The sequence below is a fragment of the Culex quinquefasciatus genome, chromosome 1 (assembly GCF_015732765.1).
Source record: "Culex quinquefasciatus strain JHB chromosome 1, VPISU_Cqui_1.0_pri_paternal, whole genome shotgun sequence".
In the NCBI taxonomy this organism is placed as follows: domain Eukaryota; kingdom Metazoa; phylum Arthropoda; class Insecta; order Diptera; family Culicidae; genus Culex; species Culex quinquefasciatus.
In genome coordinates, this window is record NC_051861.1 from 10,528,315 (window position 1) to 10,540,457 (window position 12,143).

The following is a 12,143-nucleotide window of genomic DNA, read 5'->3' on the forward strand; positions in this document are numbered from 1 at the left end:
GTACTCGGAGAAATAAGCTTTATCGTTGTGAACAAAAATATCACAAATTTAAGCCTAATTTTCGGACCCAATTGAGCATTGAAACCGACAGCTGAAATGGAGCCTAACATTTAAAAAGGGCACAAAACTTTTGTAAACCCTTTCACTCAAATGTCAGTTTGCATAAGGTGTGAGAGAGATACACTCTTGTTTACAAAAGATTTGTGCCCTAATGAAATGGAAAGCACGAAATAATGACATTTTTTGGAAGGAAAACATAGAAGCAGTGTTGGCCTTTTTTTCATTTCACAAATATTTTTTTATTTGACCGATGCAGTTATAATAAAATTTCAACAAAAAAAATAAAAGCAGTGTTGCCAATTCTTATCTCTTTTTTAATATTTTTTATTGCTGAACTGAGTGCAGTGTTGCCAATTTTTATTCGCTTAAAAAAAAGGTTTTTTTTGTGATTTTATTGACCAATGCAATGATGACAATAAAAAAACAACCTAAGAGCCCGTGGTGTATTTTTTTTCAGAAGAAATAATAATTTTCATTTGAGAACTAAATTGAGCATTGTTGTCACCCCATGACAGCTTTGTGGTTGGTGCCTTCCTCCCTCTTTTCCAACAATGGGTAGATATGTAATATGATGGGTTTAAACACAAATTTCGTCTAATTTCGTTAAGTTCCGGAATACAAAAAACACACATATCACTCAAGGGCTCTTAAGTGGCATCATAAGTGGTCATAGCTTGAGACAGGGTTGCCAGATCTTCAATGTTTTGGACTCGTTGGAAAGGTCTTTTGATTATCTAACCAACGATGGGTTGGATGATGGATCCGGACATTGTTTACATACAGTTAAGTGAGATCCGGCTACAAAAAAAGTACATCAATATCACTTAAGTGGTTATAACTCGAGACAGGGTTGCCAGATCATCAATGTTTTGGACTCGTTGGAAAGGTCTTTCGATTATCTAACCAACGATGGGTCGGATGATAGATCCGGACATTGTTTACCTACATTTAAGTGAGATCCGGCTACAAAAAAAATACAAAAATATCACATAAGTGGTTATAACTCGAGACAGGGTTGCCGGATTATCAATGTTTTGGATTCGTTGGAAAGGTCTTTCAATTATGTAACTAACGATGTATAACATGATGATGTTTGGTTCAGTTTACTGCCACTTATTCAACTTCCGAAAATAGGCGAAAACACATTTTTATACATAACTTTTGAACTACTTATCGAAACTTCAAACAATTCAATAGCACCGTATGGGACCCTAAACCAAGTCGAATGCGACTAGTTTGGTAAAAATCGGTTTAGCCAGTGCTGAGAAAACTGCGTGACATTATTGGTCACATACACACACACATACACACACACATACACACAGACATTTGTTCAGTTTTCGATTCTGAGTCGATATGTATACATCAAGGTGGGGTTTCGAGCTTTAAATAAAAAGTTCAATTTTAGAGCAGGATTATAGCCTTACACCTCAGTGAGGAAGGCAAAAAAGGCTTGAAAGCAGTGTTGCCAATAAACTTGACGTGGCGAAAGTTTAAATTTTTAAATTTCAAAACCGAGATTTCACATCTAACGATTGTTTGTTCCCAAAACAGCTGGTCGCCGTAGTGGACGACGTTTACACCGACCATTCGCACATCGCCGGCAAATTCACCATGCTGTCCTCGTCCCGGGTCTACGTGGGCGGGGCGGTCAACCCGCGTGCTCTGCTGGGCGCCCGGGTGCACAACAACTTTGTCGGCTGCCTCCGAAAGGTGAGATTTTTGATGAGAAAAAAATATTCATGATTCTAAAACATTTCTTTTTTTTTGCCCAAGGTGGAATTCTCCGCAGACACTCTCCGGCTGAACCTGATCGACCTGGCCCGAACCGGTTCCAAGCTGATCCAGGTGGCCGGCCGGGTCGACTACCAGTGTCCCAGCGGCGACCCCCAGGATCCGGTGACGTTTACGACGCGCGAGTCGTACCTGGTAAGTGATCGCATGCAAGTTGCACGCAAAGTTTGGTGCAGTTCGCGGCGAGCGCTGTGCTGCCATCTGTTGGCGAGCACTGTTGACCGACGGAAAAGTGAAATTTCCACCGAAACCGAAACTTCTCTCTGCACACACACACACTCACAAACTCACTTGATTAACTTTTTCGGTGCCCGTGTCTGTGCGATGCTCACCCCCTTGTCAGGACGGATTTTAAGAGGTTAGCAAAAGACGAACTTTTGTGCGAGACGTTGCGCGGATCTTAACGAGCAAAAGTTTACCCTTCTCGGTCCCTTCGTTTGAGCCACGTGTACGAGCTCCACTCTCTCTCTCTCTCTCTCCCTACATACATGTTGGTCTTTATAACTTACTGTCTGAGCATCATTTCTCATCAGACGACACGCCATGCCTCGCGTGTCGTAATTTCCTGCCCCTCCCCCCCATCGCAACCCTCCTGCGTCACTTAAATCCCAGCATCCGGGGGATTAAGATTTGATAAGCGAAATCACTTTTCTCGCACAACCCGTTCGCTGCGAGGATGGCTTTTGGCAGGGCATGGCATGGCGGACAGGCGAGTATAAACAAGACGCTTATCAGTCGGGTACCGATCGTCTCATAATTCACAAGTTGTGGGTTGGAAGCGAGATGGGAACACTGACTGTTGAAAATATTTTTCAAAAATTTTAAGTCTTTTTTAACCTTGCCTTGTCTTATGCTCACAGAAACTTGCACGCAATTTTGTATTAAAATCGAACTTTGAAGGGGCGTCTAGACTTTCAAGGGGCGTCTAGACTTTCAAGGGGCGTCTAGAATTTCAAGGGGCGTCTAGACTTTCAAGGGGCGTCTAGACTTTCAAGGGGCGTCTAGACTTTCAAGGGGCGTCTAGACTTTCAAGGGGCGTCTAGACTTTCAAGGGGCGTCTAGACTTTCAAGGGGCGTCTAGACTTTCAAGGGGCGTCTAGACTTTCAAGGGGCGTCTAGACTTTCAAGGGGCGTCTAGACTTTCAAGGGGCGTCTAGACTTTCAAGGGGCGTCTAGACTTTCAAGGGGCGTCTAGACTTTCAAGGGGCGTCTAGACTTTCAAGGGGCACCTAGACTTTCAAGGGGCGTCTAGGCTTTCAAAAGGCGTGTAGACTTTCAAGGGGCGTCTAGACTTTCAAGGGGCGTCTAGACTTTCAAGGAGCGTCTAGATTTTCAAGGGGCGTCTAGACTTTCAAGGGGCGTCTAGAGTTTCAAGGGGCGTCTAGACTTTCAAGGGGCATCTATAGTATTTTTATTCGCAAAATTCATCAATTCATATTCACGACTTCGTGAATGTTATTCATGAAATCACGAAAAAGGTGGTGGTGCTGAACACGATTTCCTAGAAATTACATTCAAATTTACAATTTTATTTATTGACTGGGGATTCACTAGAATTCTATTCAGTCGATTAGAGCGTGTTCAGGGAGCCTAAATCTATGATACCTTGACAAAACTGAAGAAATAAACTTCAAAAATGTCGAGTTCGAAGTTGAGTCGGAATTCATAATTTTTTGAAGATTTTTTTTCTGTGCAAGGGCGTTTGAGGACACACGAAGTGTACCACCTTTCGCGGCCTCTACTGTAACCTCGGATGAACAAACACGGCGTATTTCATCCAACTTGAGTCGAACTGATTGTCTCGCAGTGATATGGCAACGATACCATCGTCGCACTTCCAGAAGGGGATTTCGTGGACCTTCGAGGAAACACAGTCTGACACTTTTCGGAAAGCTTGGTAGTATTCGTGTGTGTGTGTGCAAAACACATCACTTCAAGTAAGTTTAAATCCCCCCACGCACCTCCGTGTACGCACGAGTGCAAGCAGCAGTCAAGTGCTCAGTGCTCCATCGTTTTTTCGAAAATTTTCGCCGTAATTTACCGTGATTAGCCGCGAGTTTGCTCCAACAGCATGCCAAGGGCCGGCCGTGGCCGTGGCAGTTCGAGTGCGGCCTCGAAAAACCCGCGAAGTTCGTCTACCGGCCGTGTGCAAAAAGGTAAACAAACCAACGCCGCGTCGGCCGCCATCGCGCCGGGGAGTGTGAGCACCAAAGGATTCGACCCCAAGTTACTACACGCTAATTACCGCGTCCAGGATCGCAGCCCTATTAGGCTCCGTTCAGCTACTTCCGGCAATCCGTCGACCGATGGCGCTTCAACATCCGCCAACATTCCCACCAGTAACAAGTTCGCGAGGCTGAGTGACGAGGAAAGCAGCTACAACAACACCGACGGTAGCACTACCGACGACGACGACGACGATGGTCGTGCACGGAAAAAAGTGCCGACGCCAAAAAAGTAATTACTCCAAAGGAACGACGACCACCACCAATTTTTGTTTTGGACACGTTGGCGGACGATGTTGACGAGCAGCTGGAAGGCCTCGTGTACTGCCTCAAAATAGGTAAAGCGTCAGTGCAAGTGTTCACATTTGACCAAAAGAACTTCGACCTGGTTGTGGAGAAATTTAAGCGTAAAAACTTCAAATTCTACACATTTGACCCCGCGCAGAAGACCGCTGTAAAGATTGTCTTGCAGGGGTACCAAGACCGCCCGACCTCCGTCCTCAAGGAGCACCTCTCGGGTGCCGGAATAAAGCCACGGGAGATAAAAGTGCTCTCGCGGAAGACAACAGTCACAGGTACACACACACTGTACCTGTTGTACTTCGACCGCGGCACCGTCAAGATTCAAGACCTGCGGCGGACTAAGGCGTTGGACGGTTTTTGGGTAAACTGGCGGTTTTACTCCAAAAATCCAACGGACGCAGCGCAATGTCACCGTTGCCAGAAATTCGGCCACGGCTCGCGGAACTGCAACCTCCAGCCCCGCTGCGTGAAGTGCGGTGAGTCGCACCTCTCGGAGGTGTGCGCACTGCCACGAAAGGCGGACTTGGGGGAAAACGCAGAACAAACCAAGCCGCGCGTAAAGTGCGCGAACTGTGGCGGTAACCATACCGGTAATTACCGCGGATGCGTCGCGCGCAAGTCCTACCTCGAGGAGCAGGAAAAGAGGAAGAAGAAAGCAGCAGCGTCCCACCCTCCTCAACGAAGTACGAGTGCATCCGTTCCTGCAGCTGGCCAGCGTACGGTTCCAGCGGACGACCCAGCGATCCCTCCTGGCTGGGGGCGATCGTTTGCCAGCGTGGTCGCGGCCGGTAGCGGCAATGCGGCCCAGCAAGAAGTCACCGGGGAAGATCTCTTTACCCTGCCGGAGTTCTTTTTGCTCGCGGGGAGATGATGACGCGGTTTCGGAGCTGCCGTAACAAGGCGGAGCAATTTCTAGCCCTCGGGGAATTAATGATTAAGCACATCTATAAAGGATAAAAACTGTGATCTAGTTTTAAGCTTTCTCTATTTCTATGCCCTTTTCCTAGCAAGTTTAGTAAGTTTTTTTAATTTTTCTTACTCTTGGTAACACCTTTATTTACAAGCAATAACTGTTCCAAAATGGATTATGATGTAACACACAGCTGAAAGGAACTCCAAAACTCTGTTTTGTACCAAAAAAGAACTTATTGTATCTTGATTATTCACCAATAAAACCGAATTTGAATTTGAAATCCCCCCACGAAATTAGCTGGTTTTGATTATGTGTGTACAAATGTTTGCACAGATTTTCTGCGATCCCAACCTCAAAATGTGAGCTTTTCAAGCGATGGTAACTTTTAGTTAGAGGTGCAAATAATCGGAGGCCCCAGGGAAATCGGACTTTTTGCGGACTTTATCGGCAATCATTCGGCTAGATGAACTTCTAAGAAGGATATGAATTTAGGCTGTAACAAGCAAAATAATGATCACTCCCTGTCGAATTCCAACGAAATTATTATTTCGTCTGATTTAATGTCGAATGACATCTCAAAATGGGGCACTCTTTTTAATTGCATTATCCGGAATTTTCACCGCAAGTCAACCCCAAAATACCGCACGGTACATTAAAACCGGCCAAACCACAAAAACTTGTTCACCACAACAACAATCTGCAAAAAAATGGCCCAACCGACGACAGAATGTAATTTTCGGAACAAATCCGGTGAAATTAACGTGCAACCAGCGCCCATCAACGATATTTATTACCCGAGCGCGCACATACACGTATACCGAATTCGCATTACAGAAAAAACTTTTTGCCCACAACAGTCGCGTCTTCATCAAGGCATTCCGGGAAAACCGCACGGACGAAAAAGCTTTGACAGTGTTGCCGGAAAAACTTTTTGTTTTGGCATTACAACTTATTTTTAATAAACTTAAAATAAACCCAAAAAACCACATACGCCCTTTTCGAAAATCAACCAAACTGTCACACATTCAATGGAGGCGACTTTATTAAATTGTGCGCAGCGCACGCCATCTGGCCGTCAAACACGTCGCGGGCACATTTTGCCTACATTTGGGCGCGTACTTCCGCGAGTAGCAGCAGCAGTCCCGAAATGAAAGCCCATTTGTCACCGGGGCGGCGGAGGATAATGTACACGGTTTCACGTACTTTAACTCAGCTGTACGAAACGCTTGGTTGACTGTTACGTCTCGTGACACGTGTCATCTCTAGACAGTCGTTTTGGCGGTGGGAGAGACGTCAACTTGCTGGATTATGTTGTATCTCAATTTATTTTGGCTTAATAATTACAACATTTTTTCGCACAAAAAAAACCCTGAAGATGGCAACAATTGTTTGTGTAATCATCATTTTAAAATGTTTCAGAAAGGTTCAAAGTACAGTGAACGTTTCATATAATGAATGCTAATTACCGCAAGCGCCATCATTGTACGTAATAAATAATTTTATTTCCCGGTGAAAATTTTACGCGCTCGGGAACAAAGGGGTGAAGCAGGAAGTGGCACGTTCGTCCTGGAAAATTCCTTTACAGGTGATAAAATTACATTTACATTTCCCCCACACCCTTTTTAACTGGAATTACTCCAACGGGGTTTGAGTTTCCTTATTCTGGGATGGGAAAAGTGAAATTTTCAGCGATGTGCTCTTCCCGTTGAGAAAAAAAAATAATTAAGCTCCAAAGGAGAACCGTTACCCCTTTTCAAAGAAAAGTATTAAAATGATTCTGCCTTCAGAAATGATACCCACCTTCGAGGTGAAATCAAGCTTGATTGAAATTGTTAACCAAAAGAACTTGAATAAAAATGGTCAAATGATCCATTAGGAAAAACAACTTTTTATGTTTTTTTACCTAAATTTATGTGTAAAAATTGAGTTACAACAACAGGATGTAAATTTCACGTTGCTGATGTAATTTTACAAGATTTTGTAACTGAACTAAATATCACCTCACAAGCTGTGTAAAATTCCATATATTCAATTACCGTACTAAAACTTTTTTCACCGTGTGAAATTAACTTAATCATTTAACATTCTCCTTTTCAACCATTTCAGCTCCTTCCACCGTGGGACGTCTCGAAGCAGGGCATGCTGTCCTTCAAGTTCCGCACAAACGAACCGAACGGATTGATCATCCTGAACACTGTGGTGCGACAGCCAAGGGTGAGTATAATCTCGAAATCTCGAAAAACGAAAAGTTTAACTGAGTTACACACAGCTAAAAATACTTCTTTAAGGTTAGCAAAAATGTGTTATAAAAAAGCCAAAATTTTTAAAACATGTAAATTTTCCGTTTATTCTTTTGAAACAAAATAACATTTAAAAAAAGAGATTAACTTATTCAGCATCGCATTTCACACTTCCAAATTTACATTACTATTTACTGCACAGCAAAAAATCCGATGGTAAAATCGCATGCAAAAGCATGCACATCACCTTCGTCAAAATAAACACTTTATATTATACACTGCATGTAAAAATTTTGCAAACACAAAAAATAAGTTGCAACCAACTAGATTTAAACCCAGCACCAACAGTAAAGACTGGCGCCTTAGCCCACTTGGCCGTCAGACCGATGTAAAGCTGTAAGGATAAACGTATATATGAGCTTAACATTTCGGTGAAGTAGGTTTCCCATACTGATGGGCTACATATTTCAGATTGTAATATTACACAGAATTTCATAAAATAATGCAAAAATTATTTTACACCCAGGGCTTTTACACGCAGCTGGATTACTACTTTATTTGCTGTGTGTGCATTGTTCAAATATCTGGAGTTTTTTTTTTTTTTTTTTTTTGAAAAGGTCCAATAATTTCCAGTTTTTGCTTTTTGGGTGTTTTTGGAACTGCCTTGAGTCAGGGGTATTAAAAAACACTTAAAAAGCAAAAACTGGAAATTTGGTTTATTGGACCTTTTAAAAAACAAACTCCAGATATGTAAATTTACATATTTTTACGTGTAAGTGAACAGATTCCTCATAAATTGAGGTAAACAGTGAGGCAAATATGTAAATTTACATCGTTTTACGTGTAATTAAACATAACCCTCATAAATGAAGGCAAAATTACATCGAAAAAGTGCACCCAAAACTGGCAGCGCTAGTCCGAGAGAATGATGGTCTCGAGTCGAGAGAATAGTGGTACCATTCACGGACGCAGAGAACACAGCTCGAGATGGGCGATAGAACTATTCTCTCGAGGTTCATTTGCAAAAAAAGTTCACCCGTCAAACAAAAAACCAAAAGTGTCGACAACGGGAATCGAACCAGAGACCTTTGACAAACCAATCCAATGACTTAGCTGCCTCGGCCACCACAGCTTGGTGACCATGGAGAAGTCAGAAGTCGATGTATGACACTTGTTGGAGATTTATTGATTCAACTAACGAATGAACTCATTTGTTATGATGGTGTGAGTTGGTACCATTATTCTATCGATTTTGGCACTGAGCCCTCAATAAATTTTGAGAGAATGATTATCTCGATTCTGAATTTTGGGTGTGGTAATATTCTACCTCAAACCTTCCATAGTTAAACTTGATATTGATATTGATTGATTTTGATATTGATGTAAAATTGCACATTTTTGTTTGACCACAAATATTTTATGAAAGATTTCTATGTATAATTGAACTTGCACAAAAAAGATGTAATTCAATACATTTATTATTTCGATTTAAAATTAAAAATTGCTCGGACAAAAATTCTCCCCAACAGTAAAAAAAAATGGAGGTGCCAAATTTGAAATAAATACCATTTTTTCGATGTGATTTTACTTCAATTTATGTGGAATAAGTATAATTGCACCTCAAAAAATGTAAGTTAACACAAAATTTGTTTTTTTTTTTTTTACTGGCCCTTCGCAATGAAAAATGCTCAAATTGAAACAAAAATTGGCTTGACATCGTATAATGTGAAAAACAAAATACAATAAACCCCTTTTTTATTTCGATTGAAGCCCGACTTCTTCGCGGTTGAGCTGCTGAACGGCCACATCTACATCCACATGGACCTGGGCTCGGGCGCGGTCAAGGTGCGGGCCTCGCGGCGCCGCGTCGACGATGGCGTGTGGCACGAGCTGTCGCTGCGGCGGAACGGTCGCGACGGCAAGGTCGGCGTCGACGGCCAGTGGAACGACTTCCGAACGCCCGGTGATTCGACCCAGCTGGAGCTGGACAGCCCGATGTACGTGGGCGGAATTGGGCCACCGTACGCCGACGTGGTCATTCCGCCGGCCATCTGGACGGCCACGCTGCGGCAGGGCTTCGTCGGATGTCTGCGGGACCTGGTGCTGAGTGGGAAACCGGTGGACATTGCGGCGTACGCGCGGCAGCAGGATTCGGGTAGGTCTTTGGGGTGAAAACATTTGTAGGGTTCCGTGTGTGCATCGCTAACGGAACGGGAATGTTTGCAGGTGCGATCAAACCGTCCTGCCACGTGGTGGCCAACCAGTGCGGAGGTGCGGTGTCTCCCTGTCAGAATGGTGGCCAGTGTACCGAGGGCTGGAACCGGCCACTTTGTGATTGTTCGGCGACGTTGTTTACGGGTCCAACGTGCGGTCGCGAATCGGCAACACTGGCCTTCAACGGATCGCAGCACATGGCCATATGGATTGGCGGAACGCTGGGAACGCGAACCCAAACGGAGGAGTTGGTGATCCGGTTCAAGACATCGCGACCGGCCGGGTTGCTCCTGTTGACCAGTGCCGAGTCCAGTTCATCGGATCGGCTCGAAATCGGCCTGGTTGCGGGCCGAGTCCGGGCCAACGTAAGACTTGGGGAACGTGAGAAGGTAACGCACTCGGTTTTTCGCTTTTTTGCTTGCTCTGTCACACTGAACTAAAACTACACGCCACTTTCTTGCCACTGACGTTACGAAACGTGCAACGAAGATCACAACCGCTGAGCGCTCAGTAGAATAGACATAACCTCAAAACGCATTTCTTTCTCTTTTTCTTCTCATATAATCGAATGATTCTCTTTTAATCCTGATCGAAAAAAACCCCCGAAAAAAAACACTGTCGCAAAATCACACCACCATTTCGCCATCGCCGACGACCGGATATCCGAACAAAAGAACCTACTGGCCGGTCAGGGTGTCCTAAATGACAACAACTGGCACACGGTGAGGTTCTCCCGACGGGCGTCCAATCTGCGACTGCAAGTTGACGGGGCCGCACCCGTCAGGGGTATGTTATGTATGTATCAACAGCACCACTATTTTGCCCTTAATTACGTGTCGTGACGTGTCGTTTCTCTCCAATTTTTAACGGTGAACAATTGTTGTCCAACGAGCCAACATTGTTGACTTTGTTCACCACCACGAGAAGTAGCAATAATAATAAAAACTGCAATTGGTATCGATCGATCTTAAATTGTAAATTTTCAAACGTTACAAATGTTAAAAATCGGTGTAACTTTCGGTCTCCAAACAAAAACTCTCCACCTTTTGACAGATCTCTAACGGTCTCCCTCTCTCACTCAAAACGGCGAACAATCTCGACCTGTTTTCCCCTCTGTTTATTCGCAGATCAAGAAAACACTCATTTTACTCGTCTTAAGTTGCCAACCGAACCCCAAAACATACCAAAAACAACCTAACCTAACACAAAGACTTACAAATGTGAAGGTTCAAATTGACAAATCGAATTCCAAAGTAATCACATCTGTTGGTCAACGCTCCCGCCTAAAAAAAATCAATCCTCAAACAGAGCCTTCGAAAATCGCCCACCTTTCCTCTAATTTCTCATTGTTTCGCAACATCCGAGTAAGAAAACAAACTCTCACCTCACCTTCACGTTCATCCACCTTGGTTTGATTGTCACCCACCGACCGAACAGCGTCAAAAAACACGCTGCGCCAGTGCTGCCAGATCGCAACACTCCCAAGAGAGCGAGTTACGCGAGAGGAAAATTCCATCAAATCAAATTTCATAACCACTTCATTTTTATGACAGTTCCCCCCACCACCTTCCCCCTCCCTCCCTTTTTATTTTTGGGTTTCTTGTCCTAGGAAGATGACATTTCTCATTCGTTTCGTTTATTTTTCGCCGTCGCGTCTCCTCTTACTCGTTCATCAGTCATTTCGATTATTTTATTTGATGGCGACGAACGACGTCGCCGCCGAATCTTGCCTAAGTTAACGAAGACACACACTCACCAACGTTCTAGAACCCTACAAAGACACATCCAACAACACATCATCTCATCGGCATGCATATCAGATGGGTGATAAATTCTATCAGTCATGAAATTACGATTCGATGAGGAGTTCATTGGCTTATCGTAATTCAATCATTTGGGCAGGATGAATGCTTTGGGGAAAAAAACGAATCGAAAAGTCATGTAGGTTCAAGTTTGGAGCAGGAAAATTTAAAAATGTTTTTGTTTCGCAAAATAACCATTCGTGTAAAATAACTCTACAACAACATATTTTGGAAAACATTTATAAGGTTCTTAAACTCAACAATTTACAGTCGACTTATGCGTCACTAGATCAACCTAAAATTAAAATTTTTTTCCACAAATTATTATTTTTTTGTTACGATAGCGATTGATAAGTGAAAAACCCGGATTTTTCAGCAACCCTCACCCCCTTCGGAAACAAACCCATAGAAAAACCCCAGCGTTCTCCATTCATCACCGAAATTCTCTCCCAAGCCCCCCAAGAAGCTTATAATTCCACCGCAGAACACCACATCGCAGACAAGAACTTTCAAATAACAATGTGGTCAGAGCCCAGCGTCTCTCTTTCGAAACCATCGGACGACCACGCGGTGAAGAGATTTGGTTGTTTTT

General features: G+C 43.6%; 1 protein-coding gene across 11 annotated transcripts in view; it reads left to right on the forward strand.

Annotated features, from left to right (window-relative positions):
• Positions 1-12,143, forward strand: part of LOC6046532 (neurexin-1) — a 163,409-nt gene that overhangs the window by 118,810 nt on the left and 32,456 nt on the right. For 8 of the 11 annotated variants that reach the window (XM_038248373.1, XM_038248372.1, XM_038248377.1 and 5 more), the window contains exons 10-15: positions 1,615-1,773; positions 1,837-1,989; positions 7,402-7,509; positions 9,306-9,690; positions 9,762-10,138; positions 10,424-10,544. In XM_038248373.1, coding sequence (XP_038104301.1) covers positions 1,615-1,773; positions 1,837-1,989; positions 7,402-7,509; positions 9,306-9,690; positions 9,762-10,138; positions 10,424-10,544 — 1,303 coding nt within the window. The remainder of the gene's footprint in view (positions 1-1,614; positions 1,774-1,836; positions 1,990-7,401; positions 7,510-9,305; positions 9,691-9,761; positions 10,139-10,423; positions 10,545-12,143) is intronic. The other 3 variants (XM_038248376.1, XM_038248379.1, XM_038248380.1) reach the window with 1 other exon arrangement.